The sequence below is a fragment of the Pelodiscus sinensis genome, chromosome 11, assembly GCF_052426305.1.
Source record: "Pelodiscus sinensis isolate ZL-2025 chromosome 11, ASM5242630v1, whole genome shotgun sequence".
Classification (NCBI taxonomy): Eukaryota; Metazoa; Chordata; order Testudines; family Trionychidae; genus Pelodiscus; species Pelodiscus sinensis.
The window spans coordinates 53,494,354-53,512,800 of NC_143062.1; the positions used below are offsets into that span (position 1 = coordinate 53,494,354).

The 18,447-nt window shown below is 55.6% G+C and overlaps 1 protein-coding gene across 2 annotated transcripts in view; it reads left to right on the forward strand.

Annotated features, from left to right (window-relative positions):
- Positions 1-18,447, forward strand: part of PLXNB1 (plexin B1) — a 206,191-nt gene that overhangs the window by 119,900 nt on the left and 67,844 nt on the right. For both annotated transcript variants that reach the window (XM_089781349.1, XM_089781350.1), the window contains exons 16-18: positions 8,814-8,907; positions 9,153-9,319; positions 11,529-11,680. In XM_089781349.1, the coding sequence (XP_089637475.1) occupies positions 8,814-8,907; positions 9,153-9,319; positions 11,529-11,680 (413 nt within the window). The remainder of the gene's footprint in view (positions 1-8,813; positions 8,908-9,152; positions 9,320-11,528; positions 11,681-18,447) is intronic.

Sequence of the window (18,447 nt, forward strand, 5' to 3'; positions counted from 1 at the left end):
CTGGCACTGAGGCACATCACAACATGGGGAGCCTCAACACCATTTGAGCTCTGGCTCATACGTTGGCTGCTGGCCTGCTTGGAGCCATTACACTTCATCCTGAGATTGCTCTTCTCAGTGCCTCACCTTGACGATCCTGGTATCCGTCTCGATCTCTGCACCACTAATTTCCTAGACCCCACTTGCACTCTTAGTGCCACTCCTCTTCCCAGCACTGCTCAGGGTTCCTGTACTAGTTAAGATTGTCATCCTGAAGGTGGTCCAAGTCTTGTCGTTCGGCACTGCATTTCTTCAATGCAACTGGCTGCGTTCCCCCTCCCCCATAGCCTCCTTGTTCCGGTTCATCTCATCTCCCTCTGGAAAAGCATTGGTTGCTTCAGATCAATTGATGGTAGCAGTCCCTCATCCCCCTAAATACCTGTGCGCCCCTCAGGGGCCTCCGCAGTGACGATTTTGGATGACATGGATGTTCCATCAGGCTCAGGGCACACTGCCAATGGGCTCCTCTCCAGCCCGCTGGGACCCCGGGTCCCAGAAGTGACCGTGACAAGAGATGGTGCCACCCCTCTCATTGCTGTCCCCCCCCCCCCTTTGGACCTGACTTTGCCCCTGTTGGGCCAGCTTGAAGACCTGGCCCTGCCTTTGGCCTCTTTTTCCTCCCCGGATGAGGAGGTGGCATGCATGTCCATCACAGGCCCTTCACGCATGGACTACATACTACGCTAGACATCCTACCAGGTGGAGAAGGTAGTTGAGCAGGATGACCCCAAGGTTGAAATCCTGGCTCCAGAGGGTCCTTCCAGGGTGACAGTTGCCATCATAAAGATTATCCAGTCTTCAGCCAAGACCATCCGGCAAACCCTGGCCCCTAGCTCCCTGACAGTGAAAGGAATGGAGCAAAAGTACTTTGACCTGGTCAAGGGTTTTGAATACTTGTTCACCCACTCTCCATCAGGCTCACTCCTGGTGGAGACAGTGAATGAGAAGGAGAGGCAGGATCACCAGGACCTCGTGCCCAAGCTGAGAGTTGGATTTATCCAGAGGCCATAAGATATTCTCTGTCTTATTCTCTATCCCTGTGGTAATGACTCCTAACATTGTTTGCTTTTTTGATGTTTTCAGAGGACTACCCACAATGACTGCAAGATCTCTCTCTTCAGTAGTTATAGCTAAATTAGTCCCTACCATTTTGTATGGATAGTTAGGATTATTTTTTCCAATGTGCATTATTTTGCTTTTATCAACATTAAAATTATGTTGCCATTTTGTTGCCCAGTTACCTACTTTTGTGAGGTCCTTTTTGAAGCTATTTACAGTCTGTTTTGTTCTTAACTATCTTGAGCTGTTTAATATCATCTGCAAAATTTTGCCACCTCCCTGTTTATCCCTTTCTCCAGGTCATTTATAAATATATTGGATAGGATTGGTCCCGGTATGGACCGTTGGGGAACACTAATTACCTCTCTCAATTCAGAAAACTGTTCAGGGTTACTAGTGGATGCATTTCTGATCCCTCAGGGGTTTGACTACTTCATATCCCTTAAACAGCAAGGTTTGGCAACCTCATCACAGAAGTATAGAATCCCAGAACTAGAAGAGACCTTGAGAGGCCATCGAGGCCAAGACTAAGCACCATCTAGATCAGGGGTTGGCAACCTTTTCAAACCAAAGAGCCAAACTACATCAAAATTCTGAACAAGTGGTCAACAGAGAGCTGTATAAGAATGCTCTTTTGCATGCCTGAAAACGTACAGCTTAATATTATTGATAATTGACATGACTGATAATAGCATAAATGAAACCTTGTACTCACTGACTTTATTTAATGGAACTTCAGCTGCTGCATCTTTTCGCACATTTCTTTGAAGTTTACATCATAACTGTTGCAATCCAGCTTCATGCCCACATTCATGTTGCCTTCTGTCAATCTTATGGTGGGGGCTGGGGATGTGGGGGAGCAGGAGTCTGCATTGGAGTGTACGAGGGGCTCGGAGGGGTTGGGTGTATGATGGACTCAGGGCACAAGGTTGGGAGGTGTGAGGGTGCACAAGTGTTGTGGCAGGGATGTGGGAGTGCAGGAGATGGAGGATGTGGGGATAGGAGGGGCTCAGGGAAGGGGCTTCAGGTGTTTGATGGGCACAGGGTTGGGGTAGGGGGTACAGTAGTTTATGAGGTTGCTGGGGTTTGGCCCCCAGTTGAGGGCTTATTGGCCAGGCTTCATGTTTACATAAAGTAAAACATTATGTCCAACACAAAGGGTTTCAACGTTGTCTTTGTTTATGGAAGAGGTAGGGAACATATTTGGGTTGGGGGCCATTGTCCCGCAGAAAAATCAATCTGGGATCACACAAGTGAGAAGCCAAAAACCTCCAATCCTCACTAATATGGGCCCAACTGAGATGCCTCGCTCCCCTGGCACTCGAGCCCGAGGGTGGAGGAGGGGAGGGAGAACTGAGATTCAAGGCCTCAGGCCAGTTTAACTCTTCTGGGGTTCCAGGGCTAGAGGATTTTGTGGGCCCTCCAAGGCTCTGGGGTGGGGCCAAAAATGAGGTGTCCAGTGTATGGGACAGAGCTGCCAGTGAGTGGGATAGGGATGGAGGTGCAGAATCTGATTGGAGGTAGGGTGCAGGAATAAGCTGGGGGTGGGTGTCTGGCCAGGGGGGAGGGGGCAGGAGCAGGGTGAGGGTGGGTGTCTGGCCAGGAAGGGGAGGGGGCAGGCGCAGGGTGAGGGTGGGTGTCTGGCCAGGGAGGGGAGGGGGCAGGCGCAGGGTGAGGGTGGGGGTCTGGCCGGGGAGGGGAGGGGGCAGGCGCAGGGTGAGGGTGGGGGTCTGGCCGGGAGGGGAGGGGGCAGGCGCAGGGTGAGGGTGGGGGTCTGGCCGGGGGGGGAGGGGGCAGGCGCAGGGTGAGGGTGGGGGTCTGGCCAGGGGGGGGAGGGGGCAGGCGCAGGGTGAGGGTGGGGGTCTGGCCGGGAGGGGAGGGGGCAGGCGCAGGGTGAGGGTGGGGGTCTGGCCGGGAGGGGAGGGGGCAGGCGCAGGGTGAGGGTGGGGGTCTGGCCAGGGAGGGGAGGGGGCAGGCGCAGGGTGAGGGTGGGGGTCTGGCCAGGGGAGGGGAGGGGGCAGGCGCAGGGTGAGGGTGGGGGTCTGGCCAGGGAGGGGAGGGGGCAGGCGCAGGGTGAGGGTGGGGGTCTGGCCAGGGAGGGGAGGGGGCAGGCGCAGGGTGAGGGTGGGGGTCTGGCCAGGGAGGGGAGGGGGCAGGCGCAGGGTGAGGGTGGGGGTCTGGCCAGGGAGGGGAGGGGGCAGGCGCAGGGTGAGGGTGGGGGTCTGGCCAGGGGGGGGAGGGGGCAGGCGCAGGGTGAGGGTGGGGGTCTGGCCAGGGGGGGGGGGGGGGGGGGAGGGGGCAGGCGCAGGGTGAGGGTGGGGGTCTGGCCAGGGGGGGGAGGGGGCAGGCGCAGGGTGAGGGTGGGGGTCTGGCCGGGAGGGGAGGGGGCAGGCGCAGGGTGAGGGTGGGGGTCTGGCCAGGGAGGGGAGGGGGCAGGCGCAGGGTGAGGGTGGGGGTCTGGCCAGGGAGGGGAGGGGGCAGGCGCAGGGTGAGGGTGGGGGTCTGGCCAGGGAGGGGAGGGGGCAGGCGCAGGGTGAGGGTGGGGGTCTGGCCAGGGAGGGGAGGGGGCAGGCGCAGGGTGAGGGTGGGGGGGGCAGGCGCAGGGTGAGGGTGGGGGTCTGGCCAGGGAGGGGAGGGGGCAGGCGCAGGGTGAGGGTGGGGGTCTGGCCAGGGAGGGGAGGGGGCAGGCGCAGGGTGAGGGTGGGGGTCTGGCCAGGGAGGGGAGGGGGCAGGCGCAGGGTGAGGGTGGGGGTCTGGCCAGGGAGGGGAGGGGGCAGGCGCAGGGTGAGGGTGGGGGTCTGGCCAGGGAGGGGAGGGGGCAGGCGCAGGGTGAGGGTGGGGGTCTGGCCAGGGGGGGGGGGGGGGGAGGGGGCAGGCGCAGGGTGAGGGTGGGGGTCTGGCCAGGGGGGGGAGGGGGCAGGCGCAGGGTGAGGGTGGGGGTCTGGCCAGGGAGGGGAGGGGGGCAGGCGCAGGGTGAGGGTGGGGGTCTGGCCAGGGGGGGGGGGGGGGAGGGGGCAGGCGCAGGGTGAGGGTGGGTGTCTGGCCAGGGAGGGGAGGGGGCAGGCGCAGGGTGAGGGTGGGTGTCTGGCCAGGGAGGGGAGGGGGCAGGCGCAGGGTGAGGGTGGGTGTCTGGCCAGGGAGGGGAGGGGGCAGGCGCAGGGTGAGGGTGGGTGTCTGGCCAGGGAGGGGAGGGGGCAGGCGCAGGGTGAGGGTGGGTGTCTGGCCAGGGAGGGGAGGGGGCAGGCGCAGGGTGAGGGTGGGTGTCTGGCCAGGGAGGGGAGGGGGCAGGCGCAGGGTGAGGGTGGGTGTCTGGCCAGGGGGGGGAGGGGGCAGGCGCAGGGTGAGGGTGGGTGTCTGGCCAGGGAGGGGAGGGGGCAGGCGCAGGGTGAGGGTGGGTGTCTGGCCAGGGAGGGGAGGGGGCAGGCGCAGGGTGAGGGTGGGTGTCTGGCCAGGGAGGGGAGGGGGCAGGCGCAGGGTGAGGGTGGGTGTCTGGCCAGGGAGGGGAGGGGGCAGGCGCAGGGTGAGGGTGGGTGTCTGGCCAGGGAGGGGAGGGGGCAGGCGCAGGGTGAGGGTGGGTGTCTGGCCAGGGAGGGGAGGGGGCAGGCGCAGGGTGAGGGTGGGTGTCTGGCCAGGGAGGGGGGGGGAGGGGGCAGGCGCAGGGTGAGGGTGGGTGTCTGGCCAGGGAGGGGGGGGGGGGAGGGGGCAGGCGCAGGGTGAGGGTGGGGGTCTGGCCAGGGGGGGGAGGGGGCAGGCGCAGGGTGAGGGTGGGGGTCTGGCCAGGGGGGGGGGAGGGGGCAGGCGCAGGGTGAGGGTGGGGGTCTGGCCAGGGGGGGGAGGGGGCAGGCGCAGGGTGAGGGTGGGGGTCTGGCCAGGGAGGGGAGGGGGCAGGCGCAGGGTGAGGGTGGGTGTCTGGCCGGGGGGGGAGAGGGCAGGCGCAGGGTGAGGGTGGGTGTCTGGCCGGGAGGGGAGGGGGCAGGCGCAGGGTGAGGGTGGGGGTCTGGCCAGGGAGGGGAGGGGGCAGGCGCAGGGTGAGGGTGGGGGTCTGGCCAGGGAGGGGAGGGGGCAGGCGCAGGGTGAGGGTGGGGGTCTGGCCAGGGAGGGGAGGGGGCAGGCGCAGGGTGAGGGTGGGGGTCTGGCCAGGGAGGGGAGGGGGCAGGCGCAGGGTGAGGGTGGGGGTCTGGCCAGGGAGGGGAGGGGGCAGGCGCAGGGTGAGGGTGGGGGTCTGGCCAGGGGGGGGAGGGGGCAGGCGCAGGGTGAGGGTGGGTGTCTGGCCAGGGGGGAGGGGGCAGGCGCAGGGTGAGGGTGGGGGTCTGGCCAGGGGGGAGGGGGCAGGCGCAGGGTGAGGGTGGGTGTCTGGCCAGGGGGGAGGGGAGGGGGCAGGCGCAGGGTGAGGGTGGGGGTCTGGCCAGGGGGGGGAGGGGGCAGGCGCAGGGTGAGGGTGGGTGTCTGGCCAGGGGGGAGGGGGCAGGCGCAGGGTGAGGGTGGGGGTCTGGCCAGGGGGGGGAGGGGGCAGGCGCAGGCTGTGGGTTCAGTGTTTCGGCGCAGAGGGGGCAGGGTCTGGGCGGCACTTACTAGCTTTTTGTGCCTGTGCTGCTTTCAGGTTCCCTGTCCCAGGCATGGCTTCCCCTTGCTCCATTTGCTGGATTCTGGGCTATGGAGCAGCGGCAGGATCCCCAGCCTGGGAGCCGGCCACAAGGAGAACCAGACCTTGAGGGGCCTCGGTGGGACGGGCCCTGAGACCGTGCCAATGGGCCCCCTCAGCCTCGCACATGCTGTCTAACAGCAGCAGTGCCCGCTCCCATCGCCGCCACAGCCTGGCTGGTACCTGCTGCTCTCCAGGGATGATAAATTGCAGGCAGCGCTGGAAGAAGTGCGTGTGTCACGCCTCATCCCCAAAGCCCAGATCCTCCACTGCCATCTTAGCCACCCTCCCCCTGCAGACCCTGTGCACTCAATGTGCACCTCTACCACATGGCTCCAGTCTTGCAGGGGGTGTGATGCTGGATCGCCAGTATGAGCTCTGTGTTGCAGGGGGGAGCAAGTTCAAGCTGTGAGACGTATTTGGCTCCTAAGTGAGCCATAGGTTGCTGACCCCTGATCTAGATCATCCCTGATAGGTGTCTGTCCAACCTGCTCTTAAATATCTCCAGTGGAGATCCCACAACCTCCTAGGCAATTTATTCCAGTGCTTAACCACCCTGATAGGAAGTTTCTCCTAACATCCAAACTAAACCTGCTGTGCTGCAGTTTAAGCCCATTGCTTCTTGTCCTATTATCAGAGGCCAAGGTGAACAATTTTTTTCCTTCCTCCTTATGACACCCTTTTAGATACTTGAAAACCGCTAGCATGTCCCCTCTCAGTCTTCTCTTTTCTAACTAAACAAACCCAGTTATTTCAGTCTTCCCTTATAGGTCATGTTTTCTAAGCCTTTAATTATTTTTGTTGCTCTTCTCTGGACCCTCCCCAATTTCTCCACATCTTTCTTGAAATGTGGTACCCAGAACTCGACACAGTACTCCAACTGAGGCCTAATCAGTGCAGAGTAGAGCGGAAGAACTTCTCCTGTCTTGCTCACAACATTCCTGTTCATGCATCCCAGAATCATGCGAGAACTGTATCATACTGGTGTTCTATCCAGGAAAGGCAGGTGGCTCTGACTTTGTGATCCTCCTGACATTGTTTCTTCAAGAAAACATGGGTTATGTTTGCTCCACCGGTCCCTTAGACATGGGGACCCTTCCAGGTCTTGGGGTCTTAGTTTGTCTCCCATATAGTGTGTCCTATTTCTTTTCGCTAGCCCCCCTTAAGCTTCTTCACTCATTTTATGACGACTTGCGCACCCTGTTCCTGCCCTTCCTGGCTATTTGAGTTTCAGAACTCACAGTTAATGGCAGTTAGGACAAGGTCCTGACCACCCCCAGCCTGTTGCCATCCAAACTTTCCCTGAATCTCCAGAGGTATCTGGCCACCAGATGGATTTTCTCCTCTCCATGAACACAAGACAGTTTTAAACTCTCTCCTGACACCATCCAGTTGGTCTTCATCTTGCAAGTGCTGAGCAAGAAGCGTCATTCAGTGGCAGTCATCACTCATGTCCCTTGTCAGTGCCCAATCTCATAGACATTGTGGGTGTCCCTTTTGATTGATTCCCGAGGGGTACTGCAGAACTCAGATTACTGTCTATATGGGGCAATTCCCCTTGAAGTGTCCTAACCCCCGAACTGGTAGCACACAATTTGTTGGTGTATGGGAGGGGTCATCTTGTCCTCCACCTTGTTCTCATTTGTGGGTTCTCTCCTTTCTTGCCTGTGTCATGTCTGCTGGTTCGTTAGAGATGCTCACCTCCGCAAAATCCCCAGGAGTTTTACAGCAGCTCCTAATGAGGCAGGTTGATATGCCCACATCCAAACTCTGCCGAGCTAGGAGTGACTCTGTAGCAATTGTTCTAGTTTGGTAGTGTCCATGACCGCCTCAGCTCTTCAGTCATCTGGCCTCAGCTACCTAGTGGCCTAGTCTGTGTTCCCTTGGCCACCTTTGCAACTGAGTTTTCTGCCTGTACCATTCTTCACAGAGCCCCATGGATCTAGAATGGCTGCTTTTACAATTCCATAGGCAGCTGCTTGTGCATCATGCAGTGCCATGTGCCCTGCTTGTGCTGCTACTCAGCATAAGGAGCTCACTGGGCCCATACCCGCTTCTCATGCCATGCTCTCAATGTCAACTACAAGGCCTGGGGGTCATTTGTTAGGCCCGTCTCTCAGAGCCCTGTGTCTACCACCTGGCTCTCACTCCCTGCCAGGAGATTAACCTGCATCTCCAGGAGCTGTTGCTCTGCCTGTCAGGATGACAAGGCCTGTCCCGCTTGTCGCTGGGTCTGCTGAAACTCTGGATGGATTTTCTGAAACGCCATTTGCTCTTCCACTGCGCAGCACATACTTTTCACCATGGTTCCTCGTTCCCTGCCTCCAGCCCTCTCCTATACCAGAAAATGGAAGATCTCAGACAAGCCCCCCCGTTCTCACAGGATGCGGGTTCCTCACCTGGATCCCTCCCCCGCAAAGAGCCCTAATGCACACATACCAGTGCCAAGTTCAAATCCTTGTACTTTACTTACAATGTACTTCACAAGTGTTTACTCCCCACAGCATGAAGCTTTCCCCCAAGTCTTTTCCTCCTACCAAGGCTCAGCGTGGGGTAGAGAGAAGAAATCACAATTGTCTGAGATTTTAGGCTTCTCTGGTCTTTCCTTCCAGCCATTACTATTGCTGGCTCAGACCTTGGCCAGCAACATCTCTCTTTAAAACATCCGCAGCTAACAAACTGAATCCCCTTGTTGATGTGTTAATCACCTCCTCCTTACTTAATGATCTCAACCCTTTGGTTCACATGGGCATACTGACCAGGTGCACAGAGAGGTGAGTCTACTTTAGGCTACTTGGTCTGTCACAAGATGTTTCAGTGAAAATAACACATGTAAACATGTAATTCAGCATGTGCTTCTGGAGGTGGCTAGTTGGGCCCACAAATGGCCATGTGCAATTACCCTGCTGGTCTTTGAGAATCAGACCCATTTTCTGTTCATGAAAAAGGAAAGTGACTTGCTGTAATGTGCATGTTACCACTATATGAAACACTGAGGCACTTCTGTTTATTCAGCTATGTAGTGAGTGGTCTTGTGGTCCCTTTGATACCTGACATTCTGGTCTCTTTACAGTATAGTTACTTGGCATCTCAACTTGAATTCAATGCTGTGGTGTTTGTACAGAGAAAACAACACCTCCGAGTGGACAGCGCTGTGGATCTCTATGGTAGGAATGTGACACCTCACCAGCAGAAGAGGGATTTGGGAATGGAACCGGGGTAGTTGGGAAAATTTAGAAGTAGACTGTATTCAGGCTTTCGTAACAATAGTTCTATCACTGGGAAATCAGGGGCAACCCTTAAGCACTGAGTTGTTATTTTGTGTGTTGGTGCCAGACGCTTGGTTGTTGGGGTCATTCTGTGCATTGCTGGGGTTTTCACAGATGCCTTTTTGAATGTCGTTGCTCTGCAGTAACTCTGTATAACTGCTCTATGGGACACGTGGATTGCAGCCGCTGCCAAACGGCTGACTCCAAGTATAACTGTGTGTGGTGTGGAGGGGAGCAGTCCAGCTGCATCTTCCGAGGATCCTGCACAGAAGAGATAGCTGACATATGCCCTGCACCCCTTATTTATTCAGTGAGTAGCCACTCCTCATTTCTATACTGCATTCGAGAGCAATGGGGGTCCACAAAGCAGTCAGGAAACCTCACTGACAGTCCACATAGCAGCAGCGGTTCCCCTTCCACAGGTCAGAGTGAGCGCTGAGGGCACATCTAGAATTTGCATATCTTCTTCCAATCGCATTTTCGAAAGAGGATCTCATGTGGTCCCTTTGATACCCTGACATTCTGGTCTCTTTACAGTATAGTTACTTGAAAATAGTCTGGACACTTTTTTTGGGGGGGGGACCCTTTTTCGAAAAAACCACTCTTTCTTAAAAAAAAGGAGGTTTACGCGGTTTTTCAAAAAAGTTTTTTCTGAAAAAACCATGTCCAGACTACTTTCACTTTCGAAAGATCCTCTTTCGAAAAGATGATGGGAAGAAGATATGCAAATTCCAGAATATGCTCTTTAGCATACGTAGTCTAGACGTGCCCTGAGCATTCTGAAAGCTTGACACATGGTGCTAGTGTGCAACCAGTCCAGGATTGGCAAACACAACACATTTGCACCTCCTACCAACTGAAACAATATGCAGGCTGCAGCTGGATCCAGGAGCTGGGGCAGAGGTCCAAAAAGTGGGAGTCTAGTGATTGGGCTAGACTAGTATAGTGATAGCTGAGCCTGCCATAATTCAGTGGTGCAAGATGAAGTGAAGGTGCCTAGGGAGGGATGGAAAAGGGCACAGAGATTATTAATAATAAATCTGGTTTATTAAAAAAATAAAAAGTGGTTTTGAGCTGACCCTTGCAGATTAGCATCAAGTAAGTGTCTGCGGCCCTGTATCGCCCTGGCTGTCACCTTGTCCTCTCTCCAATTATCATAGAATCATAAAATACTAGGACTGGAAGGGACCTCGAGAGTCATCGAGTCCCGTCCCCTGTCCTTGTGGCAGGACCAAATACTGTCTAGACCATCCCTGATTATATGCTATCCCCACTTGACGCTCTTGTCTTAGTTTGTCCCACTCACTTTCAAGGGCATGAAATGTCTTTGGATTGTGTTTTTGTGCAGCACTTAGTGCAGGGGGCACTGACCCACTGGGAGAGCTTCGGGACACTACTACAATACCAGCAATAGATAACCACTTACACACTAGCTCCTCCTCCCCAGAGCCCCCAAGAAGCAGTAGTGGAACAGTGAGTAGGCAAAGGATGAGAGAGGCATTCATTGGAATTGTATCTTTGTGGAGATCAGTGATAAGAGCCAAGTGTGGGAAGGAGGAGGGCCTGGATCCTAGGCCTCTCATCTATAGCGCTTTATTCCTGCTGGAATTCTGCACCACTGCACAATGCAGAATTAGGCTGTGCCTAGACTACATGGCTCCATCGACGGAGCCATGTAGATTAGGGTTGTAGGCAAAGGGAAATGAAGTGGCGATTTAAATAATCGCGGTTTCATTTAAATTTACATGGCTGCCGTGCTGAGCTGACAAACAGCTGATCAGCTGTTTGTCGACTCAGCGCGCCAGTCTGGACGCTCCCCTGCCGACATCAAAGCCCTTTGTCGGCAGCCCCGTTATTCCTCGTGGGATGAGGTTTACTGGGGCTGTGACAAAGGGCTTTGATGTCGGCAGGGGAGCGTCCAGACTGGCGCGCTGAGTCGACAAACAGCTGATCAGCTGTTTGTCGGCTCAGCGCGGCAGCCATGTAAATTTAAATGAAGCGGCGATTATTTAAATCGCCGCTTCATTTCCCTTTGGCCAGTAAACAAATCTACATGGCTCCGTCGACGGAGCCATGTAGTGTAGACGTACCCTTGGTGTAGAATTCATATTCCCTACAGAATTTTGTTTTCACACAGAATTTGTGATTTCCTCCCCCCACCTCCCACCCCCAGCTGCTCCCATCTGCTATCAGCCCTGGGTGTGTGGGGCTTCCATTAATTACATTGTATTATTTTAACAAATAAAATGTGCTGAATTTTACAGATTTTAAAAATATTGTGCACAGGATTCTTAATTTGTTGGTGCAGAATTCCCTGAGGAGTAGTCTTTCTTTCTTGTGATGTTAGAGGAGGTACTCTATAGCAAGAGAATCAAACACATGTCTTGGCCACCAAAAAGAGTTTCCTATCTCCAGCCCAGGTAGGGAACAGAGCTTGGGCTGTTTTGTGTATGGCGCCATGTGAGGCTGCTATTATCTGAGCTGCTATGAAATGAACACTTGCTTGGGTATCTTTGCAGGTTTATCCCCTCTCTGGACCAGTTGAAGGTGGCACTAGACTCACTATTGCTGGCTCAAACCTTGGCCAGAAACATCAAGACATTGCAGAAACTGTTACGGTTGCAGGAATTCCTTGTGCTGTAGATGCTCAAGAATATGAAATCTCCAGCAGGTAGAGTATTGTGAAATTCCCCCAGGGAATGAAACATCAGGTTTCCCACTGGGCAACTCACATCAGAATGGGGTGATTTCCCACCCCTGCTCTAGCCACTGTAACTGGAATCGAAACCTTTTGCCCTGAGCACTGAGCTGCCTTTTGCCCCTTCCCAAGGGCAGTGACGCTCACGTGCAGCAATTTTTCCCACCTTCTTACCACTCGGGCATTGAATTTGAACGGAAGCTAAGTTTAATTTTCAAGAGCCTAGCCACTAGCATTCTTCATTCCCAACAAAAACAACGAATGTGATACAATCTTGATAAATATATCAGGTTAGAAAAAAAAACCCTGTGAAAAACAGGAGGGGATTAGAGGGAAATATTCAATAAAAGGCAAAATGCCTTTCTTGGCATCAGCTGAATTTTAGGAGGCAGAGAAGCTAAGACCGGTGTGAATGGGAAGTGAGCTTGTCTGTAGCAAAGCCCTTCATCGCCTGACGAGCTGAGATGAACTGCCTTTGGGCAGGGGGCTGGACTCGATGATCTCCTTAGGTCTCTTCCAGCCCTAGGATTCTATGAGGCACTGGGATTCCTTATGGAAGAGGGTGCCAGGGTACAGCCTGACTGGATGAGTTTTCAAGAAATCTTCTGAGGTGCAGCCAGGGCCTACTTCTAAGGGCTTTGAAGACCTGTAAGCCCAAGGTTAATCCATCACTTTACAGGCATCAGAGATAAAAGACCTCTGAGGAGGTTTAAGTTTGGTCACGTGCTCAAACCAGCGAGCAGATCATGCTGCCCATTCTGAACAATCTGTCATTGCAAGAGGAGTGCTGTGCCTGCTACATGCAATTGCAGTAACTGAGCCATGTGACCTCAAGCTCACTTGCAAGGTAACCACATGATAGAAAAGGGTGTTGCTTGTACAAGTTTCAAAACTGAAACTTGTCTCCTATGCCACAGCCAACAGGTAGCTTAATATGGGAATAGTGTTGATGAAGGGGACACCGTGAGCCTTATTCCAGCTCACAACCTCCAAATAATGACCAGCAAAACCAGGGTGAAATTGAGGCAGCTTTTAGATGGCAAAATCTTATCAGCCAGAGATAGCCAAATTGTTCTCTAGTGAGCCCTGGTGGGCCCCAGATGACTTGCTGGTGGCCAGCAAAGGGTTGCACAGCACATGATACTGGCTCCTGGTCCTTGGGTCAAGGCTCTTTGCCACAAACTAGAATCTAAACACTTCTAGAGACATCTTTAAAGAAGGAGGAGGCAGGGAAACAACATCTGTCTTGAGAGGCTGGAGCCAGAAATGGGATAGGAATGTCCATGAGCGAGTCGGGTTGTCAGACAATATGTCTAGGGGTCCAGGAAGGGGCTGTAAGAATGTGGCAGGGGCACAGGGCTGATTGGCAGCACAAGGCAGGGAGCCAGGAGAAAGAAACCAAAGGGATGGCAGCAAACACAGGAGGAGGGCATAGGAGTAGGCACATGGGCAGTGGAGCGGGAAGAACGGAATGGGAGGTAGAGCAAAGAGCAAAGCAGAATGTCTGATGAACCTTTATAAACTTAAAAAACAACCAATAGTCTGGTAGCACTTCACAGACTGACAAAATATGTAGATGGGACCACGAGCATTCGGATCATGAACCTCTGATAGTGACAAGGACTTTTACAGCTGCATTGCTCCTGTCCCGCGTCATCAGCTCCCTCACCGCGGGAGTCGAGTGAGGTCCTTTGGAAAGTGGCTGTGGGGACACTGCTGTCAGCCGTTGTTTCAGCACCAGTCCAAGGGCTCGCAGCAGGAAGAGGACTTGCTGCTTAGGAGTGAACAGATGAGTCTATGCAGCAGGTAGTGGTGTCTTGCTAAGAGGCCTCAGACTCAGACTGGGGACTGTAGCATGGTGGCTCCCCTGCCATTGCTTCTTGTGCATCCCACCTCGTATTTCTCCTTCATCTGGGCTCCTGAAGGGCTCACCCAGCCTTCAGTGACCCTTTACGTTCAGTGTTTTAATTTCCCCAGCTCTCCTGAGGCCGGTTACAGAGTCTGTCACAAGGACAGAACTCAGAAGTCCAAAGCAAGCCGAGTTTTTAGTTCCTCTTCCCTTCATTGAGCTCCCACTCGCAGGCTTTGTCTGGCTAGGGCTCTGTAGCAGCCACACTTGCACCTTATAGCTGCTCCTTCCACCAGCTTCCCCAGTTTTACCACCAGGCTTCCTGCCTCTGGCACTCACCTATTCGCTCTACTGCATGCTTCCCAGCAGCTTCCTGCTGCTCTTTATATTGGAATCCCTGCTTCACTGCAGATGGGGTTCATCTTATAATTAGGGCTGGCTTAGCCTCAGGCTCTCCAGTCCACAGGAAAGCTGTCCTGTAGAGGGATCCAATAAAACCTGGAGGGCCGCTGGTGGGGAGTATCAGGACGGCTGTGCTCCCTAGCTGGAGGCATTGGCACCCTGATACCCCTTTTTAGAAAAGCCACTCAAACTCATGTACCAGCAAGGCCAGGTCCTTGGGCAGCTAGAATAGTTTTGCCCTCTTCCGGAGCAGTCAGGAACCATCAGACAAGGTAAGGCTTGCTTGTTTCATCTAAGGGGGAACCTGCTTTGGAAGATTTGCTCCACAGGCCCTGGTCCGCCATTATATCAGACCATTGGGTCCTCAAAATTGTAACATCAGGATACACTATCCCATTTACAACATTACCTCCTGCCTCTCCACCTTCCCTGTTCCTCTTCAGGGATCCGTCTCATGGAGACTTGTTCTAAGAGGCGGTCTATCACCTCCTCACCATCAGAGCAGTAGAGATGGTACCGAGGAGTTCAGAGGCAGAGGCTTTTACTCCCGCTATTTTCTCCCAGCAAAGAAGATGGGAGGTTGGAGGCCTATTCTAGACCTCCGCAGATTGAATTGATACTGTTGAAAACAACGATACAAAATAGTGACCGTCCGTAATCCCATTGTTAGAGAAAGGAAACTGGTTTGCAGCCCTAGACCTGCAAGATGCCTATTTTCATATTACTACACATCCTGCGCACAGATAAATCCTCTGCTTCCTGGTGGGATCAGACCACTATCAGTACCGGGTGCTGCCTTTCGGCCTCTTCTCTGCACCCAGTGTGTTCTCAAAAACACTTGCCGTGGTTGTGGCCTACGTGCGCTGACAAGCCATTATTATCTTTCCTTACCTGGATGATTGCCTGATAAAAGGTCCATCTGCTGCAGATACACTCCGTATGATACTAATAACCAGACAAACATTCAAGCTTCTTCTCAGGAAGACACCTGAGCTCTCGTGGAATGCACCGTAACGGGTGGGGCTGGAACCCGCACTAGCTCGTAGCGCACTTTGATACAATCTGTGATCCAGGATGAAATACGCTGGGCCGACACTGGCTGGCCCTTCATCCTGTCCGCTATAGAGATAAACAATTGCAGGGACTCACAGAAGGGCTTGGGCCTCTCTAAATAAAAGGCTAAAGCACATCTAAGCTCAAGGGTGTGAAAAGCCTGTTCTGTCCTGGAGCTATGAGGCTTAGGGTAAAAAACGGAGAAAAATATCCTGGTGAACATGGACGTAAGAAACCACCGTGGGCCAAAAGGCAGGCGGGGGCGCAGCCAGACCTTACCCTTAAAAAGACTGCACATGGGAGTTCCACCACTAGGGACCTGAGCTCTGACACTCATCTGACCAGAGTAACGACCACCAGGAAGGACAGCTTCCAGGAAAGGTGCAGAAGGGAACACGTAGCCAACGGCTCAGAAGGGGAGAGGGGAGGGCATAAGCCTTGAGAGCCAGATTTAGTTCCCAAGAGGGCAAGGGCTCGTGCACCTGAGGGTAGACCCTGTCCAAGCCCTTAAGAAACCAGTGCACCATGGGGGTCCGAGAAAATGGTCCTACCCCCCGAAGTGAAGTGGAAAGCTGAGACGGCTGCCAGGTACACTCGGACAGAGGAAGGAGGCAGGCCCTGAAGCCTGAGCCCCAAGAGGTAATCCAGGACAGCTGGCGCAGGGGCCTCTCTAGGGGAGCACAGACCTGACCAGATTACGATGCCCTTCACCTAACAGCATGGCTCATTGTTGGTGGCCTTAATGGCAATACCACCGTATGCCACGTTTAATAAATACAGCGTCATATTGCGCCCACACCTCTCATAGAATCCTAGGACTGGAAGGGACCTCGAGAGGTCATCGAGTCCAGCCCCCCGCCCTCAAGGCAGGACCAAGCTCCGTCTACACCATCCCTAAAGCTTGTTCCTCCTAAATGAACCCGTCATCCTCCCCTCCTTCCACCCTAAGCCACACTCAGCTCGGCGTGAGGCTGTGCTTCGATCCCTTGACGTGCGCAGAGCACTTGCTTTCTATATAGACAGAACCTGACCTTTTTGCAAATTGGAGCAACTGCTAATCGTGGTGGTGGAACACTCCAAAGGGGAACCTCTCTCATTGCAACACATTTCCAGCCTTGTAGTTTCCTGCATAATGAAGTGCTACGCCATACGGACTAAACCACTTCTGGAAGCACCTGTAGCACACTCTGCGAGAGCTCCTTGGCTTTCCTTCAGGGGGTCCCCCTCAGAGACGTTTGCTGAATGGTTACATGGTCCACCAGTGATACCTTTCTGAAGCATTAGCCTATCTCTGAGTCCAGCTAAGGATTCTTCTGTGGCCTCTGCAGTGCTATTGACTGTGATCAAGTCATGATTCCAAGGGCCGCCTTCCATGTGCTTTTGAATACAGCCACACAGTCACCAACAGTGGAGCACCCATGGGGACATCACTGGAAGAAGAGGGACTTACCTATGCAGTAATGACCAGGGCTCGACAAATGCGCTCGCCCATGGCGAGTAGATTATTCCAGCTGGCAAGTGCAGGGGCGGACTGGCCCGGTGGGCTGTTGTGACGGACTGGCCAAAGCCCGCACTACAGGCGGCGCGCCCCATCCGATCATCCGGCCGGCAGAGGAGCACAGCGCCACTGGGAAGAGGGAAGTGTGGTGATTCTTCCCACCGGGCTGCCTGCGTGCAGCTCCGGCGTGAGGAGGCGGGGCGGGATGCCAGGACGCCGGCGTGACCTGGCCCTGCTGACTGTAAAGGGCCGCGGCAGCTTGGCTCTGGCCACATGTCCTTGGGAGCTGGCTGTGGCGCGCGGCACAGCCAGGGCCCGCCCCGCCGGCTCCAGTCCTGCCACGGCCCCAGCCCCCCTTTGTCTCCACGCCGCCCGTTCCCCACGCCTCCCCTGCACCCCAAACCCCCTGTTCTCCCTCTTCCCTGCGACTCTTTGGCTCTGCGCCGCCCTTACACCCTGCTCTCCCGATTCCTGCCCCCCCAGCTCTGTGCTGCCCAGTCCCTGCACTGCCCCTAGACCCCAACCCCTCTGCCCCTCTTGTTCCCCGCGTCCCATTCTCTGTGCCTCCACTGTACCCACGCTGGACGCTGCAGAGCTCCAACCCACTGAAGCCTGGATTTGGTCGCCCGGACCCTGCTGGGACGACACCGCCCTCGACTCCCTGACTGACCTGTCGGAGGTACAGGTACTTGCAAAGGGGGAGACGAGGAGTGGCCTAGGGGGTAGCATGGGCTGAGAGCAGCCCTAGGCCAGCACGTTGCGGGCTGGAGCCCCTGCTGAGCCAGTAGCAGCTGCACTGCTGCGTCCAGGGCCCCTGGGCCGGGGAGCAGTGGAGTGGGTGGGCCTGCGCCCCCCTGCCACCTATTGACTGGGTGGCAGTCTCCCCCTCGCCACTGCTGCAGGTGCGCTACCTGCCCAGCTCCTGAACTAGGAGCTTCTACAAACCGGTGTGTTTGTTTGCGGCCACACCTTGCACCAGGGCCCGGGCTCAGCTTATTGTATTTATCACCCCGCCCTGCATCAGGGTCCCGGGCTCTGCTTAATGTGTTTGCCACCTCGCCCTGCTCGAGGGCCTGGGCCTATGGACTGTATTTGTCGCCCCGCCCTGCTCGAGGGCCTGGGCCTATGGACTGTATTTGTCGCCCCGCCCTGCTCGAGGGCCTGGGCCTATGGACTGTATTTGTCGCCCCGCCCTGCTCGAGGGCCTGGGCCTATGGACTGTATTTGTCGCCCCGCCCTGCTCGAGGGCCTGGGCCTATGGACTGTATTTGTCGCCCCGCCCTGCTCGAGGGCCTGGGCCTATGGACTGTATTTGTCGCCCCGCCCTGCTCGAGGGCCTGGGCCTATGGACTGTATTTGTCGCCCCGCCCTGCTCGAGGGCCTGGGCCTATGGACTGTATTTGTCGCCCCGCCCTGCTCGAGGGCCTGGGCCTATGGACTGTATTTGTCGCCCCGCCCTGCTCGAGGGCCTGGGCCTATGGACTGTATTTGTCGCCCCGCCCTGCTCGAGGGCCTGGGCCTATGGACTGTATTTGTCGCCCCGCCCTGCTCGAGGGCCTGGGCCTATGGACTGTATTTGTCGCCCCGCCCTGCTCGAGGGCCCAGACTTACCTACGGTGCTTTGGTGCTGGCCGGATGTCAGGCTGGATCTTTTAAAGGGGCAGGACTAGAACTATTGCCCTGCCCAGAACTGTGAGCTGATAGACTTGCGTATATGGTGAACTTCTTCCCCTGCGGCCCGGACCTGAAGCAAGACCGGGCACGCGAACTATTGCCTCTCACCCCGACCTGAAGCAAGGCCGGTTATAGACTCACTGACTTAGACTATTTTAAGGCACGGTAGCACAGTGGGGCGGACCGGCCGCCCACTGCATCAGAGGCGGAAGAACCGCCTCCCGAAGGCCTACCGACCTACAACCCACCAGCCCCCGGAAGGGG